Source organism: Cuculus canorus, chromosome 3 (genome assembly GCF_017976375.1).
Source record: "Cuculus canorus isolate bCucCan1 chromosome 3, bCucCan1.pri, whole genome shotgun sequence".
In the NCBI taxonomy this organism is placed as follows: domain Eukaryota; kingdom Metazoa; phylum Chordata; class Aves; order Cuculiformes; family Cuculidae; genus Cuculus; species Cuculus canorus.
The window spans coordinates 114,704,089-114,729,269 of NC_071403.1; the positions used below are offsets into that span (position 1 = coordinate 114,704,089).

Here is a 25,181-nt window from a genome sequence, read left to right on the forward strand (position 1 = left end):
AACCTTCAAGCTGAAGGCAGGAGAGATTAAATTACTCTTATCTTTGCAAGTTAAATTGGAAATAGATGTTGGTGGAAGGAGGTTTTGGAGGTAAAGCAGTCCTGTAGCCTCTTTGTTATCTGCTCTCCAGGCAGAAGGAGGGCAAGCCTACCGATCTTGGTGCAAGCTGAGGAACATGGGGGAATCTTCTTTCCAACGCCAAATTTTTTTTTCCAGTGAAAGCAGTCACTATTTTCAGAGCCACAAAGCTCTGCCAATTCCCTGAAGTTTATTTGGATGCTGCCTGACTTTTAGCAGCCCGGAAACGTTAAGTGGCAATAGACACAGGGGCAGTATGAAATTGGCCCCACATTCTGGAAGCTCCTACTTCGTGGTTCATACTCTCTCAGCTTTGGACATTCTTTAAGTAAAGCTGAAAACCTGACTTGAAAAGCACAATGTAAAGCAAGGAATGATGAAGTATTTAAATGTGAATGACTAAGTGAATGGTTAGGACTTGTTCAGCAACATAACACAGACATAAAAGCATCATCTTAGTTCCTTCGTTGGCCTCAGCATTTGTTTCTAATGCCTGAAACCACCAACCAACCTTTCCATGGAGAATTTAGACGAAGATCAGATTCATGATCCAAAGTATTTAGAAAGAAATATCTCACCTGCTTTACATGAAAACTGTAATTTCTGGGCTTTTCAGAGCAGTGATAAATTTGCCTGCCCTCTCAGTAGTGCACTGTTTGCTCACTTGGCTCAAGAGCTGTAGATGATTCAGCTGTGTTAATTCCTGCAAACATCCAAAATTCAAAAAATCCTGTTTTTCATAATTGTGAGTGGACTTCTTGGTAGTCTTCCTGGGGACAGTTGTGTGCTCCTACACTATGCAGTGTGAATAACAGATCGAAACCTCCTAATGCCTTCATGTTGTATAATGAATGTTGGTATGTTGTATAACTAATTTTCATTGAAACGATGAGCTTAGCACCTACTGATGTCAGCTGTGGGTGTGTTGTTAATGTGCAGATTGACTCTGCAGTGCGTGAGCAGCCACTCTGGTGCTCCTGGTGTGTGTCAGACTCGATGTGCCTCGCTGAGGACTCAGTCTGCAAATGCTGGGCAGTCCTTTATCTGAGGACTCAGTTTGCCTGAAGGCTACTTAAAACAAATATTCCACACAGATCTCCACCCAAAAACCCCAAACAGATGGTCCCCAAAAAAGTAATAATGTGATAGTTATCTTGCGAGCTTGTTTGGTTTTTCGCCTTGCTTTGCTGATGCTCTGATGTCCACCCGTGTGGGTAAGTCATGGGATTAGATTGATGCTAGCAAAACACTTTGGGATTACTCAGATTTCTTTAGGTGTGAAAACATCTCTTTTTAAAATTGAAAACCTGTTATTAACCACATGTTTTACAAATTGGGATAGCTAGCAAAATCCATGGATTGTTACCCCTGCTGAGGCAATGGGAGTGTTGATATCTGTCAAAGAAAAAGCACAAGCTTGTTTGGTGTGACCAGAAAATGTACATTGCCCTCTTGTGAAAACACATTCAGCTCCACTGCTGCAATAGATGTGTATCCAAGGATACATTTCAGCTGAAAAGTCGATGTGTTGTGACACTCTATAAATATAGCACAGGTCAGTCATTGCTTCAGACTGACATCTCAGAGAATGTGTGTTCATAGGACAACAGAACCAAATCTTTCCTATTAATGCACATAGGGCAGAAAAGAAAAACAAAAACAAAAAAACCCATCCTTTTTACTCTTGGCTCTGTAACCTTCTGGATTTTAGTCACTTCATCAGCATGATGAGCTCTACTGTCACTGTATTGCTGCGATAACTTCACTTGTATTTCAGCTTCATGACAGGTCTTAAACACATGATACTGTGACCTCAAATCTGCATCGCGTTCAAGCTTCAGTGCCACACCATCCCTTTCTCTCCCTGTCGTTTCGTGTCAGCAGTTATGATAGCTTGTTGTAGATTGCAGATATTTGAGGATTTTACTCGCAATGCAACAGGTCTGTCTCGTTCATTAGCAAATCTGGAAAGGTTATTGGCACAGCATCAGTTAAAGACAGCATGAGGAAGTAGCACTTTATATTTCAGATGAGAATTAAAATCTTGTTCTTCGCTGAGCTATTCATGTACTCAGCCTATAGTTGTAGAATCCTTCATAACTCAAGAAACCACTAAGGGCTCACCTGGAATGGGATTCAGGTCACGCCTGCTTTTGGGATATATAACCTGTCTTGGGATATATCACCCCATCAAGATGCAGCATCTCTTCCCATTGATGAAGAACAATGAAGCAGTGAGCTTTGAATTGGCGTTTGCCAGGCTGCCTGTTTAACCATGACAGGATATTTAAACACATCAGCTCACAAAAATATTTTTTTAGCAAACCATGCTACCAAAATAGAGACAGTATGTTCACAGATAACAAATGTAGGTGCTGTGGTACCGATTAGATATCAGGACTGTCCACAGCTGAGTCTAGATCAGAAATCTAGACAATAAGAGAACCAGACATAAACATTTTTTTCGGGTGGTGCTGGAAGAAGTATTGATGCTGGCAGCAGGTGGAAATAATTAAATTTAAGACCTTCTTTCTCTGCCAGCAGGGCTTTATTTACATTGAATTTAAACATTTTTTTTCATTAACAACCTGGACAGCTGTGAAAAATTTGCCTTCTGTGCTTGCTTGGAGTGTACTCTCACTGTTTCCCAAATGAAGACAACCAAAGCCTTGACACAGGGAGTCTCCAACTGGCAGACTTCTGTGAAAACACGATTGAGCTCCAGGAGTTTTCTGAGTTTGTGGTCTACTCACACTCTAGCAGGAGAATCTGAGCTATTGGAGGTACAGATTCAATTTCTGACACTTGTGTAAGAAAGGAAAAACAGAGCTTCTACAGTTCCTGACTGACTTTCATAGGTTTCAGTGCTTTCAGGATTCTGACACTTGTGTAAGAAAGGAAAAACAGAGCTTCTACAGTTCCTGACTGACTTTCATAGGTTTCAGTGCTTTCAGGATTCTCTTTCCAACATACTCAGACAACCCAGAATACTGCTACTGCCTACTAATGTTGTTTGCTTAGGTGAGTGCTTAAAATGTTTGGTTTGAGAGCTCTGGTGCAGTGGTTTAGGATTTTACCTTCTTTCTCATGAGTGTCTCTGCCTGAAGTCATGGCAGATGATGATGCTAAATCTGCCCTGGCAGCTGCGCTAAGTATCCTCTGGGCTCCATCCCAGGTGCAGGAAGAAATGCCAGTGTTGTGTTTTCTAGCTGAACCCTCCACTCAAGCCTGGAAGACAAGCTTCTCTGTATTTTGATGCTACTAAAAAGCACTGGTGCCCATTAGCTTGGTGAGCTATTATTTTCCTTTAGACATGTCCTGTCTAAGGGCGTTCTTTCTCTCCATAAAGAACGTATGCTATGGGAAGAAGGACTTTGCTCTATTTTTACGAGAGCATGAACTCTAAAATGGATGAAATGCCAACTCTGTTGTATATTTTAAATAAATTGCCACACGGCAATAGTTGCATTCTAGAGACAGCTGCCTTCAGAGAGTGATTGCTCATTGAATGCCTCTCACAGATCATCTATGAAGTGTTTAGAGTCTTGAAAATCCTTTGACCATCAGCAAGATCTTTTAAGCCAGGAGCATGTTGAGAAAGGAATGCAATAGGAGGACAAATTCAGAAAGAAACCCATGCTGGAGAAGATGCTTGTTATTTGTGTGATAATAGCAACCCGTTGAGAAAATGTGTTCTTGTTATAGTGTCATTTTCTTGTAACGTTGCTCTTGTTTTGTGGGTTTGGGGTTTTTTTGAGAATTTAAGAACTTCCTAGAATTAGCTCGTTATTTTTCATACTTAATTACTTTTGGTGTGAAATGTCAGTCTATCAAATAAGTGTGAAATATATGTCATTACTGTTCCTCTAGAAATAACTTGTCTTTAAAGAGCATTACATACAGTTAATTCATAGAAGAAACATGAAGGAACTTGTGGATGGTAGGAATTAGGCTGTATCTCCCAGCGGTAAACTTTAAAAGGACGTTTTGGGAACTGGCATCGCTAAGAACAGTGGCCCTGGGAGGATCCCTGTTGGCAAGCATAAACCAGCATCCTTCTGGAAAACAGTTGGCAGCAAAACAGTTTGGTCATGATTACATAATCCGTCCCTCAACCATTAACTTCTATAGGGCTTTTTATTCATGTTTATTGACTCTGGGGTACAAGAATGTTAAAGACGATGTGATCTGCTGCTCTCACAAGATAAGAGAGCTAACTGATCTGAAGGCATGTATGACTAATCCTCCTTCGAATTCTCACCCCAAAACAAGCTCTTTCCCCTCCCCCCTTATTATTATTGTTGTTGTATCGATGTATGCTTGCTAAGGAGTGAGTAGCTGCTGTTGTGTATTCATGAAGTCCTACAACCTGATTTATTTAACATGTTTACCAGAATACTTGTGGGAAAAAGTCAGATTTATTACTCATATTCATTACTCAGTGTGGAAAAGCAACAGTTGTTCCCCAGTGTGAGCTAGTTACCATAATTAAACTGCTGGGCAGTTCAAATTGCATCAGTCTACATTTTTGAGCGTATTTTTCAGGTAATGTTTATTAATGGAAAACATTGATTTTAATACATCCCTCTAGTTATTCCTCTCTGTGTCTATAAATAGACCTTGTATTTTGCTCCTTGCAAGTGGCTTTAGTTGGGATTTTAGATTTTTAGAGATCTTTTTGTAACTGAGGAAAAGAATTGATAGATCTGATTTTGAAATAAAATTGCAGTCACCGCTAAAGTGAAGACATTGATTTTACGTTTGCCACACTGAGAATTTTATGTGCAGCTGAAGTGGTACAGGTGCCTTCAGTTGCTCTGGTGCACAGAGGGTAACTTAATCCAAAGGAGAATGTGTAGCTGCACAAAGCTTGTGTGATAAATAAAGCAGCAGGGAATCAGCATTGGAGAAATTTGTTGCTTAAGTGCTTTAGAGAAGTTTGTTGCTTAAGTGCTTTAAGAAGTTTGTTCCTTAAGTGCTTTTTATTGTGTCTTCTTTCAGCTGACAATTACATTATTGAAACTTTAGTCATTATAATGGTGTCAAATAGTGCATGCAATGAGGTATCCTAGTGCTGGAAAACCAAACATGGATAGCAGCTTTCTCTTAAGAATGCATATTGATGCATCTTTTTTCTTAGTATAGGTTTGTTGATCTTTTTAGAAAAAGGCAATTTTTAATTAAAGGCTCTCTACAGATTTTAGAATTTATTTTATATATCCCTTTGTATGGCTCTTTATGTCAGGTCTTATTACATTCTACTGTTAAGCCATTTATAGACTAAGTATATTAATAATTAGAAGATTTTAAAGGAATCAAGCAGTGGGTAAACTCTTAGCTGCCTGATTTATCTGTAACAGAAGAAGCTGCTCGACCCATTGTAGCTTTTTGCTTCAGTGCAGCACATGTATGATGGTGGTTTTCTCACGATACAGAAGGAGCTGAAAAGTACCATCTGCTGAAGGACTGAAGTTCCATAAGGAGGCAGGTGCCGGAGAGAAGGCAACCCTGCCTCTCACTTGCAATGCTTTAAATCAACAAGCAGCGTGTTCCAGTTTATACTAACAGGCTAACAGATTTTTCTAAAATGAGCCCTTGTGGTCATGTGTTATACCTGGAAGAGTGGATAAAACCACAGAAACCCGGTGCAAGATCATAATACAAAGTTACAGTACTGAGGAAACAGAATCTATGAGTAATTTCCTCCCTTCAAACACTGAGTTTTGAGTTAATCTCATAGAAGTCTACATCCGCCAAGAGCTGATTAGAGTAGGAGGGATGAAACTGGGGAGGAGCTTTACACTGTGAGATGATACTGTCTTCTTTAGCTGGCCAGTTGCCTAAGAATAAGGCAGCGTTGGGAAACATCTGGTCCTGAGTATCACTGGTATCAATATCCACATTTTATCTGCATTGGCTCATGAGCACAGTCAGTACAAACACAGCAACAGCATAACCAGGGAGGTGGCATCTCTGCGTGAGAAAAGTGATCCATATGGCCCACAGGGGTTTTTTTAACATCTCTTTCCACAGATTGGAAAAGGACATAACTGATGGACAAAATAATTTGTATAGGAAGGGGATTTTCCCTTCTTGCACTATTTTGGTCAAAGAACAAGAATGTAACGCTCCTTTACGTCCTTCCATTCATCATTTGAAAGTCTTTGTTCAAGACCCATCTCCTTTAGGGGATTGATCTCCAGAGTTAAGAGACAAGGAGACCATGTACTCAAGACTTGTCATTGTGTGAATACCTGTGGCTTATTCAGGACCTGCCCATACTTCTTCTTAATTCCCAGAAGGTGACACAATTATCTGTGTTGTTCCTTTCTTCTTTCCCACCCTTGGAGAAATCTATTGGAGTCTCCCAGGCTGTTTGCATTGACTTTTGCTCTTTCCTCTTTCTTGTTGTTCTATATTGAGCTTTAGGTTTTATCCAAATGCTGCTCAGCCAGGTTTCTTAGATGTTCATGACTATCAATGACAGCAAAAATAATACTTTTATACACATGGATCTACAAATGTGCTCCACATTTGGTGTAAAAAAAAACTGAGTTGTTTTAAATGTTAGTAAGCTCAAGAGAGTTGTCTTCCAGGACTTTTTTTCTAGGCAAGAACTTATTTAGTCCACTCCCTATATATTTACATGTATGATCCTTTGCACCAGAATTCTGGTATTTCAAAGTTTTTATATACTATTGGACTTGTAAGTCTTGGCACTGACCTTTCAAAAGGTTTGTGTTGTAGAGAAGAAAATACATTATCTTTCAAAGCCAGAATCTTAAAAACTGTGTTGTGTCTTTTTTTTTTTTGTTTTTATTTTCCATAAGAGCAGAACTGAAAGGATTACAGATGGGCACATCTCCTAAGTAGGGCTGTACAAAATTTTCAGAAGGAAGCCTGAAAACCTGTCTGCTTACAGCCTCATTGCGAAAACACAAGCTTTGAGACAGGCTTTGCAAAAATTTACCATGCCAAATTATTAAAAACTTTGTTTTAATCCAGTTTCTCTGTGAGTTGTTCAATTGTTTTGAAACTAGGTACTAAAAATAAAAGTCAATAGAATATGCCTAAAGAAGGATGATACCAAGTCGTTGCCCACCTGCCTCTTACCTGTTATGTTAAATATTGCTCCTGTTGCTTTCATCCTTCCTGCCTCTCACCTCTGACTTCGGGGTCCTTTCCGTTCCCTTAGCACTTCCTCCTTTTGCCTTGCATAGAACCTTACTCTCCTGATACCAGTTTTGATGAGGTATCTCTGTATGTGCCAAGACCACAGGACCTTAGGGACAGATGTTGTGTGGTTTCTAAGCGACGGAGACCCCCAAAGAGATGGAGACCCCCTCAAAGAGATGACAGGATTTACCTAGGTGGGTTCTTAGGTATTCCATGTCATTAACTCTCCCTAGCCCTTAGGCCTTGTTAAGCACTTTGGGTGCAACACAAACAGTAGTTCACTCCCAGTCCATTGCCTTGGGCTGATTGGGCACAGAAGGATGAATTACACACTGCTGTTCACCAGCTGAATGGAGACCATGGTTGTAGTCCAGGGACTTATCCTATTACATATGTTCATATCCGGACTCAGCTGCGTGGAGGTGCAGGCTGGGTTTCCCCCTTAATTTTGGGAGCAGTCAGCCCTTCCCGTTTTCTTGAACAGTCAGTGCTTCTATCAGGAAACCAAGTTCTCTCAAGGTCCTAATGGTACCGTAGAACTTTCCTCTTTTTCCACTCCTTTGATCTTGTTGGACTTCAGGTTGTGCTCCTTCCCGTGAATGGAAAAGTTTATGGACTGCTCTACAGCCAAAGGTTTTATGAACTGGAAATGATATCTGAGTCCACCAATTTCCAGCTCACTGGAGTGAGCTGTGCTTATAACAGGACTGATAGTTCTCCATAGAGGTTAAAGCTATTTGTTGGTAACTCCTGTAAGTTGTTGGTAACTCCTGAAGTAGAGGGTTTTGCACTCAATATCAAGAAAAGAGATTTCATAGTTTTGCACTCACTGAGATCTTGAGGTTCAAATCCTCAGCTCGCTGATGCTCCCAGGCACAGCCATTTTCCTTCTCTTTCTGCAGTACTTCTCCTTTCTGCAGTACTAGGCTATAACAACTCCATATGCATAAGAATTTTAGGAGAACACATTATATAAGTATATGAGACAGTCAGATATTTCAGGCACGAGAATTTTTTTCTGCAGTTCCATCTGTATATTCATGAGACGGTTGTCTCAGACTTCACTGACTCGTGTTTCAAATCCCTTTTTGGCTAGAAATAGCACTTACTGATGCTTCTGTAGTCCGATTCTTCTGGGAAATTTGCACTAAGGATTTCACAACGCAGCAGGCACAGCATTCAAGTTAATACTCTGAACCTTCAGACACAAAACTCACTGGGAAAATAAAGCCTTTTTCAGAAATAAAAAGGAATCAGATGATCTTTACTGGGGGGGAGGGAGAGGAAATGTCCCAGATCAGTGTATTCTCCATCTGGTATGTTCCCAGATTCCTAAAGAGACAACATGGTGTCAAGAAAAAGGATGTTGTAATTAGGCCGGGGCGTAGCTACAGCGCAGCAGGATCCTGATATTGTCATAGCCCTGTGCTGTTGCTGACCTTGGGGTAGTGGAAGACTGTGCCAAACCTGAAACAAATAAAGTGTTCCAGTGCTACTGCTCAGTTAAGGAAGATCAAAGAGAAATAACATTTAATCAGCGGTACTCATACTGTTATGTACTAGTAATACTAATTGTTTTGACGACAATTCTCTCTGAAGATTTTTTATTTTGTCAGCACTGAGTAATAACTGATCTGCCAGTGTATTGACTTATAGCACAACTATGGCTCAATTAAGTTTCTTATTGCCCAAATCTAATCAGAGAAAAGCTGAGATCGAAAATCGATTCATTTCCTGCTAGTTAATGACTAATCCCCCACAAATGTGAATATGGAGATTAACTTTTCAGGTTGAAAGATTTTTTTTTTAGAGGTAGACCTTGCCAAATGCATGTTTGAGAAGAAGACGTATGACTTCTCTTTTCCCATCCATCTTCCTCCAACCTCTTGGATTATGCTAACTGTGGCTTTCTTTTTTTTTCGCTGTGGGTCTTGTTTTATCCTAGCCTGTGGTGTGTACTTGTTCTGTGGCTTCTTAACTTAAACCATGTCTCACACAACTGCAAGGAGCTGGTATTGATAATTCAAGGGTAGATCCTAAATACTCATATATTTCTTCTCCATGTGCTTCAGATAAGTGTTTCTGTAGTGACTAAAAATGTCTGCAAGATAGAGTGAATAATAATAATAATAATAATAATAATAATAATAATAATAATAATAGTAATAATAATAATGTAAAAGCTTATCACAGTCCTTGGAGGTTTGGGAAAGACAGAGACTTTGCTCCCACTTCAGCCTCTACAAGTTGTGAATTTTCCCTGTGAAGGAGAGAAATCAGTTTTCTTAGCTCTTCTAAATATTTTTTCTTTATGTGACGAACTAACAGCCTTCCCATGTGTATATGTATGCATATGTGTTCACAGCATTAAAGTTGCTGAGCAGAGACTTAAGCAGTAAACATCCAGGAGGTTTGGCAGTTCTCCCCGGTTCCTGAGAGCTGCATGACTCTCACTGCAGCAGTATCTGAAATAGTCGCAATCCTTTGTTATGTTTATCCTCGCAATGTGCCTCTGAGGTGGAGGCATCTCTCAAATTTACACATAGAGAACTGAGACCTGGATCTAAATAGTCATTTAGGCTCTAGTCTTCAGTGGTCCTCCAGATTATCCTTTCCAGAGGCTCAGCCGCTGCTGAAACCTATAGACCCACAGCTGTGGATGCTGGAGGCAGTTTTCCTACATGGGACATTTCTACCTTACACTGCTCATGTGCTTAAGAACGCAGCTGTAACAGACTCAGCATCTGTGGGAGCAAAGGGCTGGAGAGCTTTTACGATTAAGATTGGCTCAGGGACAGTGTATGAGGTTGTTTCATTTTTTTCTTCTCATTTTTCTTTATCATTCCTGCATTGCAACCGATGCTTCATCCTTGATATTTGCCTTTCTGCAGAAAATACCGTGCCGGTTTCTGCTTTGCAGCAATGAATTTTGCCAGCTGAAAGGTTCAGTTCTATATCCTGTCAGCCTGAAGCTAAGATTCATGTGTATGGATCTAGTGTAATCCTATGGGGTAATCTTTTACCTTATACTCAGCAAAACATAATCAGACTCATATTTTTGGCTATCTTGAGAGAGGGATTTGATTGTTCTGAATAAATCTGGCTGGTAAAACCCATGCAAACCTGTAGTATTGGGTGGTGATATTGCATGCTCCAGTCCTCCAGTGTTTCAGTAGGTCAGCCTAGTGGACTTTTTATTTGTGTAAGATACAACAAAAAGGCTAAAGTTGAGCCAGAAAAATGTTCTTTCTCCCAGATACCCAGCAGGGACGCACATGCTTTAGGTGTGAAGTGCTTTGGTACATGTATGACAAGCTGGAAGGAGATAATAACCCTTCAAATATTGTCTGGGAGAAGAGGGAGAGACAGGGAGACTGATAATATAAAAGCAGCCGTAGGAGGAACACAAACTGAATCTGACTTCTGAAGCAGTGTAGCTATATTAACATGCAAGAGGAAAATCTACATTGATGCAGTTGCTTCATTGCGTGTTCTGTCAGCAGAAGCTGCAATCCTACACCCGGACAGTCTAAGTATCATCATCTGCTTTGATAATCTCACTGTTTCTTTGGTCACATTAGTGCCTGAGAGTAATAGACTGAGCTTGGATTTCAAAAGGTAGAAACTCCAACACAATAGTGCCATTTTTATTCATTTATTTGTGTTTTGGAAGACAGAGGAAATACAATTCACTAACCATGAATGGAGTTTGTTAGGACTATGCTTGCCCTTTCCATCTTCATCTGTAAAGTAAAAATAGCTTAGTAAAATAAATGTTTAAGTTAACTAGCCTGGTAGTACACACAAGATGTGGTTGAGTAAGGCTTTTGGCTTTGAAACATTTTCCACAAAACCTGCTGCTATTCCAGGCAGTTTTTACCTGTATGATTAACCCAAAAACCCAACCAACCTGCGGGTTGAGCAGGGAGCCACTGGGAGAGCTTTTAGCTCTCTCCTAGGATTTCTCTGCATAATGAAGTGATAATGTAGGGTGGGGAGAAAGAGAGGATGAGGTTGAGAAGAGGATCCCATCTGTACCACACATCTGAACATTGTGTCTGGATCTGTTAGAGCATCTCATCTCCAGCACACTGTAGGGACATGATCCAAATCCACCCTCTGGGATTTCAGTATTGAAATTAAATTAATGCAATCTTCACTTTATTTTCGATGCACAGGAACAAGACTGCCCCAGACCTTTTGAAGGCACGTGATGTGCCTTACTGTGATGATGATGTGCTGCTACTCTGTGGCTTGAGAGCTGGGAACAGGACAGGAGCATCTGTATCTCTGCCATCTAAATCCCTTAGCGGTTGATTAAATTGTTAATGGGAGCATGCCTAGCTGCTGAAATTACTTCTGCTTCCATGGAGCCAAATTCTTGGGTGCTCATTCAATGCCTGTAATGTCTCTGCAGACTCAAATCCTCAGTGGTTATCTAAATGCCTCTAAATGCTTTTGACCAAAGGGCAGTTTGGGATGGGAACCACAAGAGGACTTCACCATTATGAGGTGTGGTTAATTGCCTCTGGGAACAGGATGTTCAAAGTCTAGACAAAAGAGTTGTGTGAGAAAAGCCCTTAGAAACTCACAGCCAAAACATTAGGACTCCTTAAAGTGATGAGAGATCAGGCTATGGAGGTGATTGCTCAGTACCTTTCATTGCCTGTGTCCCTTTGTGGGTTTTTCTTTGTTTGCCCGAGGGGGGTCTGGACTTCAATAACAACATTTGGATGTGTTTCAGTTCATTAAAATCTCATCCGATGAGTAGTAACTCAAGGAAAACCTTTGACACAACTAGAAAGTGGTAAGGAAATTATTTTAGATTTAGCATAATAGGCTTGATTCAAACCCCATTGAAATAATTGGATTGTTTGCATTGGCCCGTGCTGCTAATGGTATAGATTGTGCTTAGTGGTTAAGAGGCAGATATGAGGGAGAATTGTGAAAATTACCTGAGTTAAAGTAGATTTTAACATACATGTAGTGGGGGAAATGCTAGAATCCCAGTCTTCCCCCGATAAAGGAGTTTCTCAACCACTTATTTGTTAAAAATAAGTTTGCTCTCTTTCTGATCCCTTTAATATTAGCTTACACAAGCTGTTCCCAGTTTGGGAGCACATAGTTCCCTGATCTCTCCTATGTTGTAGCTGGGACTTTCTCCTGAGCTGCCCATTTGACTTGGCTCAGATAAGGTAGGGAAGCGAGCGTGAGGTCTCCTCATCCCAGTTGTCAGGCCTTTCTGCAGGGGAAGGATGTTGCCTTATCCCACTGCTGTGGTTTTGAAAAGCCTTTTTTTTAGGCAAGCACTGAAAATATTTGTTAAGCTAAAAATATGTGTAAGATAGCTATGAAGAGGCCTATTTTGAGAATTGTAAGGACTAGAAGTCTCTCTGCTTAGGACTGTCAAGACTTCTTTTCAGCAAAAACCATAATTTAAGCATAATGATCCCTCTGTTCCCTCTATAGCCAGTCAAGAGTGTCTCTGACACCTAATTTGATCGCTTTGGTTGTTTCTTTGGAGAAGCCACTCTCCCTTGACCAAAAAGTGGTGCACAGCACTGATCCAGGGTGATGCTGTGTCTTTCACACTCACAGGCATTCCTGTCACAGCCCCATCCCACTTGGCCTTGCCTTGTCCCGCTGGTCCTCTACCCACCAGACCCACCACTCTTGGTGGGCTCTCTCTGCCCCGGCACTGGGCATGGAGGTAGCTCACAACATCTCACATTCGTTTCACTGACATTACTCAGGAGAATAAGGGTGAGACATAACATGAATAAGAAGGGCACATCATGCCTTATCCATTCTTAATCCACATATCCTCAGGAAGTCTTGAAATGTGTCGCTATCTATTTTAAATATACATTTGTCCTGACCTTGCACTGTGAATTCCCAAAGCAGTCAAATCTCTTCCAGAAGAAGGACAGGTGTTCTGGCTGTGTCTTTTTATGCTGCTGCGGTTATGCTGTTGTTACAGTAGTTTTCAGTTTTGAAACCCTGGTTCCAGAGCAGCATAACCTTCCGAACAGGTCCCAACAGTTGCAGCCTGTACATCTCTTCTCCTTATCACGCCTTTACCCATCAAGTACAAAAGTACAGTAGGTTATAGTAAGTTACAAGCATTTTTTCAAAAGCAGAAAATTAAAAAGTAATCTTTTTTTTCTTATCTCCTCGACCCCTGCATTTGTACTGCTGGCAGGAACCCAGAGCTTAGTCCTCTTGAAAAACGAGAGAGCAGCAACCTGTGCCCCAGTCATCACTGATATCCCCTCAATGACCTCACTTCTGAGAATCTGTTAGATGGGGCTTGACCAGCAGCTATCAGCATCTGAGTTCAAATTTAAGAGGTTTTCTGCAATAAAAAAACCCAACAAAATAGAGTCTGAGCTTCTACTGGCAGCCAAACGTTCTGATTCACAAAGTGCTCATGTTCTCCGCTTACAAAGGTGAACTGGCTGCCTAGTAAACATCAAAGAGGGGAAAGAAACTCCTAACAAAGTAGATAAAAAGGATAAGCAACTCCTTCCTGAAGCGTAGCAGCACCAGTTGTGTAAGGTTTTTCCCATGGGAGGCAGCTGCAAGGTTTGTTTCCATGCACTAGCCCCCAGTGATGCTGATGCTACTCCTTGCGCTGACTCTGCCCCACTTGTGCCCTCTTCACTTGCTTCAGCCCTCAGCAGACTGTGGCAGTGCTGAGCCCCAAACAGAGCATCTCATCTCCTCCAGCAGCTGCTTCTTCTATCTTCTCCAAGCCTGGGATACAGAAGCCCTGTACCACTGCTGCTCATTCTGTGCTCCAGCTCCTACCTCCATGCTGGAAGCTGGTGGGTTTACATCAGTGATCGAATCATCACCTGGACATGTGTAGGCAGCATCTTCAGCTTTCTGTACACTACCCTAATTCTGTTTTTCTTCAGTTTATAGCAGAATTTCCCTTGTAATAGAAATGCAGCTCAAACGTGATAAAACATCACATGTAAGACAAAGTGCTGCTTAGGGCACTCTGTGGGTTTGCTCAACCCCATCCTGCTAATGAAGGAGAGAACCTCCTTTATTGGTGCTCACTCCCCATCACTGAAGAATTTGGGGAACTGTATTGCTCTTGATTTTCACTTTTTCTTTATGTTTTAGCCATATGCTGAATCTTTAGCCATATGCTTTAGCATATGCTTTGTATTTTTTCAATAACTTCCTTCCAAAGATGATCTGAATAGATTTGGTCGCAGAGTTATCTGTCTACAGCATCACTTCAAAGATGCTAAAACATCCGCAGCCATGCAGATGAATATTTCTAGGTATTTTATCATTTTCCCCAACTTAGGTATGATTTGTAGATGCTATTTACTAAATATTCTTATTCCAGGACCCTTTGAAAGCCCCCTCATATACAAGAATGGTGTCCAGAAATGCTCTAAGAGCTAAGAATCTTCCAGACAATCTTCTCCAAAATTTAGAAGCACAATAAGAGGGATTATATTTTTTTTTTCCTCTTCTTTTTCCTTTCTTAATTGATAGCTGTCTGTAGGGATAACCCTTTCTTCTCACACACCAACATGTTGATCTAACTGGTCAGAAAACACACAGGTCAAGCAGGAAATGAGACTATTTAAGAAGAAACAAAAGGATGATGAGTGTTTGGTCACCTGTGGAACTGCTGTGAAAAAGCCCATGCAGGTATAGTTTGATTTCTGGGTGAAAAGGGTAAAGCAGGAGACAATGCTGGTGTGCAGAGTGGGCTTTTCAGTAGCATCATTGTAGCAGAAGGGAGCTATTAATAGTTGCTTTGCTATTTATATTGATTAACTGGACGAGGGTTTAACAAGGAGGCTGAAGAACTCACTGACCTGCCCAGTGGCTGTAGCCACTGAAAATCCCGGTTGCATTTCTTTCCTTGTTTTTGAGGCATTCCCTGACCTTATGCTAGAGTGACATATGAGACAGACTAAACCACCTTCACATCCCCCTTGCCAAAAATGAGTGTTTGTCTTCCAGTGATCCCTTTCTCCCATTGTCCTTGGCTCAGACTGGTCTTAAAGTAGTTAACAGTCTGTGTCTTTATGGGGGGAAAAAAGGCCTTTAGAACCTGCTAAAACTTCACGGTATTTTAGCCATCAATAATGTTCTATCAGAGCTGCCTTCTTCTTTTGCTCTGTAATTGTTGTGTCTTTCTTTTACTTCTTTTCCTATTTATGCATCATTTCAAAAGAGGCCAATGGAAGTCTTCAAGTAAATTTTTAAACAAGTTTTGACAATGTTTTTTAGTTGTTCTGAGCTAAAAATAATACAAATCAGCAGGTACAGTCTGGAGAAGAATGCCTTCAGTCCCTGAAGGACCTTTTATTGTATTTGCTCCCTAGAGAGAGGCAAATGGGGGGTGGAAGTCATCAATTCCATTTGTTCGCTTAACTAGGCTGTAAATGCCGAGGCTTAGCTCTGAGCGGTGCCATCACCTTCTTCACCTCAGAAGAGAAAAATTCATTCCTTTGTCTGTGATAAAAAAATCAGAAGGAAGCTTTTCTGCCTGCGAGGTGAGGTTCATGGTGTGACTGGCACAAGAGGTGGACATGGATTGCTTATACTTCTCTAATGAGAGAGCGAATGATACGCTTATGTCTCCCCAAGAATAATCTAGATTTCATTCTTGGGCTCTTGAATAATTCTTGGTGTCTGCAGCTTCTTAGCCATTTTTGTAGGAGAGCTTCTTCACTGCATCTTTTAGTTCTTTGGTTCCACCACTAAATACGTACCATTTCTCAGTCTGGATCGTAGAATAGCTCTGGAAAGTATTTTCATTCTCTGGACAGTGAAAAGGACGATCTTGTTTCCCTCTAGCTACTCGTCTTTCTGTTAACGAGACTGCAGAGTGACTGAGACACAGAGATACTGATCGGGCTGCATCCAAAATACTTGGAAGACTAAAATTTGGAAGTTATTTTGCTTTGTAACCTATAAGTCACAGGACAGTGATCAGTACCGATTTAAAAAGCAAGAGATTATTTCAATTGTCTTTTCAGCTTTGAAAAGCCACCAAGCTCCCAAGAAGTAGAAAGGGAGTCCCAGTGGAACCTCTTCTTAACTTCCTACAGGTGATCTGCAGAAGTGTGCGTATATCTATACACACACACGTAAAATTAAATACCACCTATGTAACATTTGCAGTTGATGCAGAAGTTGGGGATAAGGTAGATCATAAAAAAGAGAAAGTAACGAGCAGGATTTTCAATAACCTGCAAATAATGTTTAGGTTTTGGGTATCATTCACATAACTTCGTTCTGATGCAACCAAACCCAGAATTGTAAGCCCAAATTACTTTTCCATGGAGGGAGCTCTGTTTCCTTTGACAAAAGATTGAAGTTTGCACTAGAAGAGCAATTCGGCAAGGTCTGATAACTGCAGTTACTACCATTCTGAATTGTATCAGAGAATCCATACATACATCTTTGGATGTTTATGAGCCCAATCATGCTTACCATACCGGCATTCAAAAATTCTGAAAGGTCAAAAACCAGAAAGTACAGAAAAGAGCCACAACAGCACATCACTTTGGATTATTAAAAGAGAAACGGGGGCACCTAACTTACTTTTTCAGAAGAAGATACCAAATGTCACTTTCAGCTATTGGAGAAGGGGTTTAGAAGCAGGAGCTGAAGGCAGACCCACATCAAGTCAAATGAGAAAATTGTGACTTTAACAGCAATGTCAAGCTGGACAAAATGCCACTGGAATGGGTACAGTGTCCCTCTCTCTCTCTTTTTTTCTACATTCTACATTCTCTTCAAATATCTGCCTGAAAAGATACCTGGGAAGTGAGATGGGTATATTTGATACCTCTTCTAGGGTAACACAGCAATTGGCCTCCTTCTAATACATAACAGGGCAATATTCTGAATGGATGGAGGTGGGCAAAATTTAAGGAAGAAATAACATTGAATATGATTCCACTAAACCAGAGATAAAATTGTGTAGCAATCCTACCTCACAGCAAAGCAAAGGTTGTCCAGAATTGTGTTTAAAAAGTTGATATCAGAGAAAATAATAAGTTTAAAGGAAACTTTCAGGTTAGGACCTGTTTGGCTATGCAGCAGTGGCTCCTGACATGACCTGCATGGCCACAAATTTGTTGCAAGCAGCAGGCCATGCACTAAGTTTTGCCTGTTTTTTAGGGCAAGACACAAAATTTAAGTGGTCTTTTGGCCTCCTCAAAGGAAAAGCAGCAAAGGTTTGCCATATTCTACATCTGTATTTAGTCAGACGGTTAGTATGCCCATTTCTTAAGATCCTCCATCGAGTTTGATTGTTCAAGGGCTTTCACAGCTGAAACATAGCAAGTGTGAGCCTGCAGTCAGAGCTCTGGATGTGGAAAACTGTAAAATGCAGACCCACTTCCTTGGCTGCAACCAAAGTGAACTGGATTTTAGAAAAGCACAAAAGGAGATGGCTCTCAGATTGGGAGTGCTGTACCTGTATGTCCTAAGAGGGTGAAAGCCTACACAAAACTGGGCAGGGAATATGGAAACAGTCATTATTTGCATACAGTCCCTTCACTGCAAGGGGACTGGATTAAAATTCCCTTTCTTAAGAGGTATGTTTTCTTGGGTCTGGTCCACAGAAAGAACCACTGTCTCAAACGTCTTGAATCATACATTTCTTGACAAAAAAAAAATCAGCTGAAATCAGTCATGGTGGTTTAAAATAATTCGTTAAGCTACAGTCAGTCACAGTGTTCACTGATAGTGGATATCAAACATGAAAAGCATTGTCCTGTATCGTTTAACTGAGTCTCAGTTCTCATCTTATGTACTTGTATGTTCTCCTTTGCCAGCACATGTTCCTGATTTTTTGTGCTATATGTGGATTATTTTTTATTAAATAAATGAAGTTATGTAACAACAAACCCACACATCTACTTCGTCCCAACATGTGAAGGGCTGGTTATTCCCAAGCAGAAAAAAATCTGTTAAAATGCACCTCGGTTGCTGTGTTTCATAGTGAGACAACATTACATCCAATCTCCCATTTGCACCCAACTTCATTTTAAGGTTCATCTAGTTAATTTAGCTTTAAAGTAGCATTACATATATCTGTAATATAGTTTTGCAGTAAGCTAAGAGATTTGGGCGTTGGAACTGGATGATCTTTAAGGTCTCTTCCAACCCAAACTATTCTATGATTCTATGATTCTATGTTTCTATGATTCTATGATTTCTGTAGACATATGTTTCTAATAATCATTACACTAACTGTTACGGAAGCTCACATTGCGTATGTTCAGTTTCACCCAAAGCTCACCAGCAGCTCTTCACGAACACTTCACCAGTATTTTGTGGGCAGGTACATAGCTTTATCCCTTACGTTGCTGACAGTTTTGTTTATTGTTTTATTTTGCAGTTCTTTCCATATGGAGATGCTTCAAAGTTTGCCCAGCATGCCTTCCGAACCTTTGATAAAAACGGAGATGGGACCATCGACTTCAGAGAGTTCATTTGCGCACTGTCCATAACCTCACGAGGCAGTTTTGAGCAAAAGCTGAACTGGGCCTTCAACATGTACGACCTGGATGGAGATGGTAAAATTACAAGAGTGGAAATGCTGGAAATTATAGAGGTGAGATCAATATGATGCAAAAATAACATGTCTGAAATGGCTGAACATTAGTAAAATTTGATTACTTGTCCACTTATCGTTTAGATATTAAGCACATGAGAGGCTGTACTGTATCAATAAAAGCATACATTGCCCATATTCATCCTATACTGACTCGTGCCCAAGCGGTGCAACACACTCACAGTTTAATAAGTGTAATCTTTGAGAATTGCAGAGAGTACGTGTGCATATGAGCTTTTAAATTTCAAGAGATAACTTTGCTTCTCATGAATGGATTAACTGCAATAGCACAACAAAGGATTTACAAAGCCCATCTCAATACACACTTGACACCCATGAAATTACCTGTTTGTAGCTCAAGTAGCAGAAACCTTACCAGAGATTAACTTCAAGTGATTACAGAAATTTACAGAGATGACAACACACTATTTCAAGTGTGAGCTCTCACAGATGGGCTTTGAGATGACCGTAGCATGTAAGAGGAAGGATAAAGTTTGTCGCTTTCATCATCTGCCCGCTATTTGCCACAGTAATTAATATCAGATTTTGCTCACGTGTACACATAGAAAACTATTAAAAGACAATGACTCCTAAAAATAATTACTCAGAATTTATGCAAGTTATTTCAATGGAGGGACTAAAGGCCAAATAAGTAGTTGATCCAGAGAATAAGTTACAACAGTTTTGCTCTGTGAAACAGCCAGCCCGAGAAATTCATTCCAGGATGCAAAATGCACCGACCAAAATAAATCTACATCCTAATAGTGCAAAAAACCACATTCCCCCTTGTTTTAAGTATATGGACATCAGATTCTAAGGAAAAAAAATATCTTTAGGGAAACTGGCAATCATTTTATTGTTGGAATATCTTTCTAGAATTTGATCACATCAGAAAATGTGATTGTGGCTGTCCCATCCCTGGAGGTCCAAGGCCAGGTTGGATGGGGCTTTGAGCAGCCAGATCTAGAGGAATGTCCCTGCCCATGGCAGAGGGGTTGGAACTGGATGATCTTTAAGGTCCCTTCCAACCCAAACTATTCTATGATTCTATGATTCTATGAAAATCAAGTTCCAATTTGTATGCTGAATTTTCTGTTTGGTTTGTTTCCAAAGGCCATCTACAAAATGGTGGGCACTGTGATAATGATGAAAATGAATGAAGACGGTCTGACGCCTGAGCAACGGGTAGACAAGATCTTCAGTAAGATGGATAAGAACAAAGATGACCAGATCACACTGGATGAATTCAAAGAAGCTGCAAAGAGTGATCCTTCCATTGTATTACTTCTGCAGTGTGACATTCAAAAATGAGCTTGTGTACAATGCGTCATAGACTGCACAGAAGTTTAATGTTCCATTCAGTTTGCAGCTATTTCCACACACACAAAAATTTGCTTGGACTACCTATAAATGGACTTGCTTCTTGTGTTTGAAACACTTGTGTGCATGAGAATGTCATTTGCTAAAGAATTTTAAAAGTATATATTATAAAAATAAACTGCCACAACGTGATGTGTGCAATGTCATTTCATAACAACCCTATTCCTCTGAAGCCTGTGCAGCAGTCCTGTGCTGCAGTGAATTATATTATTTATTGTTCATGTTTTACTGATGCTAGCTCTGTGTCTCCTAGACTGAGTAATGTTAGTGACACTGAATTCCCATGGCAATGTTAACTGTTTATTATAAATCATGTCACCATTCTGCTGTAAAGTAGTATTGGACAGACAGAGGGGAAGAGTTCCTCAGCTCTTGAAGTCTGATCCACACATGTGCTTGTATTGTCAGTGGATATAAATGTATTTCATTTGCATGCCTTTTAGGTTTGCCTTAATTCTTACCTCATTTGCATCCCTTCAATCCGGAAAGAGCTATGTCAGAGGAATGCAGTATATAAAAAAAAAAAGAAAAAGAAAATCCTGCTAAAATGATCCCTTGAATTAAAAGTATATATAAAATATATATATATAATGTTTAAAATATTGTTTTATTGGAAGTTTAAAAGGTTTTATTGGAAGTGTATTGATCTTTGCCTGAATTTTCAAAAGCTTCCACAGAGGTTGCAATATATATGTCCCAAAATAAATTTATAACATTTGACCTTTTCCCCTAATTTTTTTTCACGCCTTCAGCATGGTTACAGAAAATAATCCCTTCAATCTCTCTCTTTATCTGTTACTGTACAAGTGGGAAATACACATATATTTCATGATGAAAACATGAAGAAAACTTCTTTGTACTTACTTACTCAAAAAGTCACATTATACAAACCCAAAAGTTGCAGTCCTTGTATTTACCAACACAGTTGTTTATTTACCAACAGCAGTTGTTTATCCTCTAAGATGCCAGTGCTAAGATTTATCAGTATACCTGCTAGACCTGTGCTTATATAGCTTTTTAAGCTAGCTGGAAGTCAAGTGCAGTTTATTGCTTAGACTAAACCTGGTCTTCTAATGTTTTCCCCTCCTTGAGTAAGAGTCTTTCCTATTATCATATGACACTAAAATGCCACAGCTTTAATATAAACAGAAATGTTGTAAAACATCATTACTAATAATTTAACCATAAAGCACGATGATTGAAAAAGGACAGTGAAGAGATCCACCTTCCTCCTCAATTCTATGTGCATCAATCGGGTTTCTCTCTACGCTTGGGCAAGTACAAGTTCTGCACGGGCCTGGGAAAGCAGCAAGAACTAGCGGATTCAGAAATTGCAGATAAAAGTCTTTCCTACACCACGTTTCCCGGTTGCTTTAAATAGTTGGTTGCTGGTGGGGTAACGACAACAAAAAAAAAAAAGTCTGAACCTCTTACAATTGCATGTTTGATATTTCATCTTTGCCCTATGAAGAAATGAAACAGTAATAGCTAAATCAGACAATAAAACATGACACAAACCAAAATCATTCTCTGTATTTTCAAATTTTAATAGTGAAGCTTATCTTAAAATTCAGGGGAAAATTACCCCTAAGCATAACAGTTTTACATATTTTGCTAACAAACATGGTGAGGGAAATACAGAATTAATTGTTGCCACAACCGCAGCCATCCTTTCATATTTGTTTCTTCGTATCCCAAACAAACAGGAGAAGGCAGAAATTTCAACTACATTTTTTAATACCTGACTACACAGCTCATATCCTTAACGAAGTAAAGTCATGTACTTTGCATGTTTGGCTGTAACTTAAAAAATGTGTTCTGAAAACATTACATACTTCTGAAAAATGATATGCCCATTGTTTTCACTTAGGCTTAAATTACTAATTGCAGAAAAGATGTTGAATATTCCTGGGAATTTATGCCTCTTTGGTTTTCATATTTTTACTAGAGTGGTAGTACCTCATTCTACATCTCCCTGCACCTCGAATTTATATAGCTGGACAGGCTCCATTGACTTTTAACTGCAGCAATAAGCAATGTGTTGCCATCCAAAACGGCCAACAGCTCAAACACAGTCACAAAATACAACATCAACACCGCAATTCTCCCTCTAAGTAGCTGGTACAGTAAACTGTATTTAAAGTACCAAGAATAAGATGGTTTTGAGACCTTAGGATTGCTGCAAAAAATAAGTGAATCCAAGCAAGTGCTTCAGTAATTGTTTATTCAGAACTAATATTCTACCATGAAAACAGTTGCTTCAATTACAGAGTCAGGAACCCATTTTCATCAAGTACAGTGGTAGAGTTGAATAAACACAATATATTTTTGAACCAAAGACCATAATTCTTGCCAAGTGCTCAAAAATTTGAAGTAGTGTATAGAAAACTTAGGAGAAAGCTGAAGTGTTAGTTCAGTAGGAATGTAGTAATTTTCCTTAAGAGCTTTTCTCTACACAGCTTCTTATAAAAGTACTAATGAAGATGAATTATTTTCTCATTGTGCCTCTGCACTCTTGCTTTATTTTTTTGGATGCTGAAGAAAACTGAGAGGAAATGCTATGCCGTTCTATCATTTCATATTGTAAAAGAGTCTGAATTATATTCTAGTTTCATCATAAAATTGAGTCAAACTAGACGTGCGGTTCACAATCATATAATGGCATTGAGGACTCCCAGTACAAACAAACTGGACTTGTGTTGCAGACAAGTTTTGCCAACTATGCACTTTGTATGGTTCCTCCTCCCTGCCCCCAGTACTTTCACATAATCCTAAAGTTGTATCTTTAATATATATTCCATCAAATCACAGGATTATGGAACTGTTAACTTTGGCAAGGACCTCCAGAAGTCCTGTCCAATGCCCTGCTTGCAGGAGGTGCTGCAGTCTATTGCAAAAGCCTGTCAGGACAACACGCTCAGGTGCTTCCTATCTTCATCATGAACCAGTCTTCCCTCAGTTTACGCAGCCAGAACCTCCCCACTTGAATTTATGACCTCTGTCTCTCTCCCTTCTGTCACACACTTCAACAAAAGCCTGGCCCCGTAATCTCCTCAAGGCTGCTAGGACTCTGTCGGCCTGTTATCCTGGCCTTGCAGAAGTAAACATCTGAAGCCTTTAAAAGATCACAGACATACTTCCTACCTTTCAAATGCAGTAGTAGTGCAGCTGACTTGCTCGGCATATTCCTCCAATTCTGCGCTAGCTTCCACATGTCAGAGCTAACTACAAGTTAAATACATGCTTGCGTAAAAAATAAGCATTAAAGAACAAAAAATTACTGTGCAGTGGCTAAAAAATTCATCTACAAAGTCGAGTTGAAACTTAGGCTGCAACGAGGTTTTACTGAGGAATTGCTATTTGATAAATAACTAGAAACTGCAGAACTGCTCTCTGAACAGTCTCAAAGGCTTTTACATCTCCATAATGTTACAGAAAAAAACAGAAAAAAGTACGTCTAATGGCTGAACTGAAAGTGATTGTTTTTGAAGAGCTTCCAACAATTTCAAGTTCCTACAGAAAGGAGGAAAAAAAAGGTAATTTAAGCAGTTTGAAGAATCTGGTTTTTTTTTCTCCCTCTTATCCCAAATAAATGCTTATATTACTTTAAAAAAACAAGCTTATTTTATTTCAACTGCTGTGGTGCAGTCGCAGGGGAGGGTGGGGACACCCAACAAAACACAGGCCTTCAATGCTACAGAAAAGTTACTGTATTACTTCCCAAAATTCTTATTCTAATTAATGCCTCTATGTAGGAAGGACTTCTGTCACTTCAGTTTGTTATAATACAATAAATATCTACAGACTTAGTTGATACCTGCAGACTCAGACTATGCAAGAATTTAGTTGATTTGAATTAAGAATCTAAAGTTTATAAAGCCACAATTTGCTAGGTTTTGCAAGCTTGTCTCACTCTTCCCTGTGAAGTCTTCAGGAATAAATAAATAAAGGTACTTTTTTCCTGCCCAGAGAACACACTGCAAATAAATTATCCACTTCTCTAACTAAGAAAGCATACACTACAAGTACTAACAGTTTCTCATGTTCAGCTCTTGTGGTTTCACTGGAAAAAAAACCACACATGTTTTACTGAATGTATGAATTAGCACATGTTTAAGAACCAGAGAAGAGCTAGAAAGGAACTGGCATTTTTAACTTAATGCTAATTTTAAGTGTGTGGAGACATGAAAACATTAACACAAGTATCAGTTCCCACTGTTTATTAAAATATTACTCCATAGTTATACAAAATATATTTAATCTTTTTCAGAAAAAAAACCAGAACAACTGATAAAAAACTCTACTAGTTGGCAATTAAAAATATCAATTGAACATTCAGGATTTTAGTCATCAGAACAGCACTTACTCTTAATCTATACACATATATTAATCCTTAAAATACAATACAATACAATACAATACAATACAACACATCAACCTCGTATTTTCCTGAGAGCATCTAACAGAAGATGTTCTTATCCACCATTAGGAAGTAATAACTTTACAGACGTCATTACGCATTTATCCTCAATAATATGCCATATTATTACATAGAGATACTTATTGATCTTCATCTTCGTCATTCCTGTTTCGGAAATTCAATGTTCTTTGGCCTCTTTCAGGGTCTTGCATTCGGAGGATTCGAATACGGGAACTCGTAGGCAGAGAACTAAAAATAAAGTATGCATCACTTAAACAGTGTTTCTTCTCTACACATTTTAATATTTCCTTTTGATTCTTTCCATTACATATTTTTCCTTTAAATAGCTCCATATTTCCTCTTTGACAGTTTTAAAAACAGTAACATGGGGTGAAGTTCTCTTTGCGCTGAAACAATATTGAAGCTAGTCTTCATTAAAAGCTTGAGGTGAAGACAGAAACTATGACTGAAGTCAGTCATTAACAATTAAAAACTACCTTTTCTATACTTAAGGAATTC

At 39.5% G+C, this 25,181-nt stretch overlaps 2 protein-coding genes across 6 annotated transcripts in view; one reads left to right on the top strand and one right to left on the bottom strand.

The window, feature by feature from the left end:
• The window catches only part of VSNL1 (visinin like 1), a 91,433-nt gene extending 70,471 nt beyond the window's left edge, over window positions 1-20,962 (top strand). For all 5 annotated transcript variants that reach the window (XM_054064227.1, XM_054064232.1, XM_054064229.1 and 2 more), the window contains 2 exons: window positions 18,647-18,862; window positions 19,976-20,962. In XM_054064227.1, the coding sequence (XP_053920202.1) occupies window positions 18,647-18,862; window positions 19,976-20,173 (414 nt within the window). In that variant the 3' untranslated portion in view covers window positions 20,174-20,962. The remainder of the gene's footprint in view (window positions 1-18,646; window positions 18,863-19,975) is intronic.
• Window positions 20,963-24,447: 3,485 nt separating this feature from the next.
• SMC6 (structural maintenance of chromosomes 6) overlaps window positions 24,448-25,181 on the bottom strand; it is a 35,555-nt gene continuing 34,821 nt past the window's right edge. Inside the window, exon 28 of the mRNA XM_054064219.1 lies at window positions 24,448-24,911. Within this exon, the coding sequence (XP_053920194.1) occupies window positions 24,803-24,911 (109 nt within the window). The 3' untranslated portion in view covers window positions 24,448-24,802. The remainder of the gene's footprint in view (window positions 24,912-25,181) is intronic.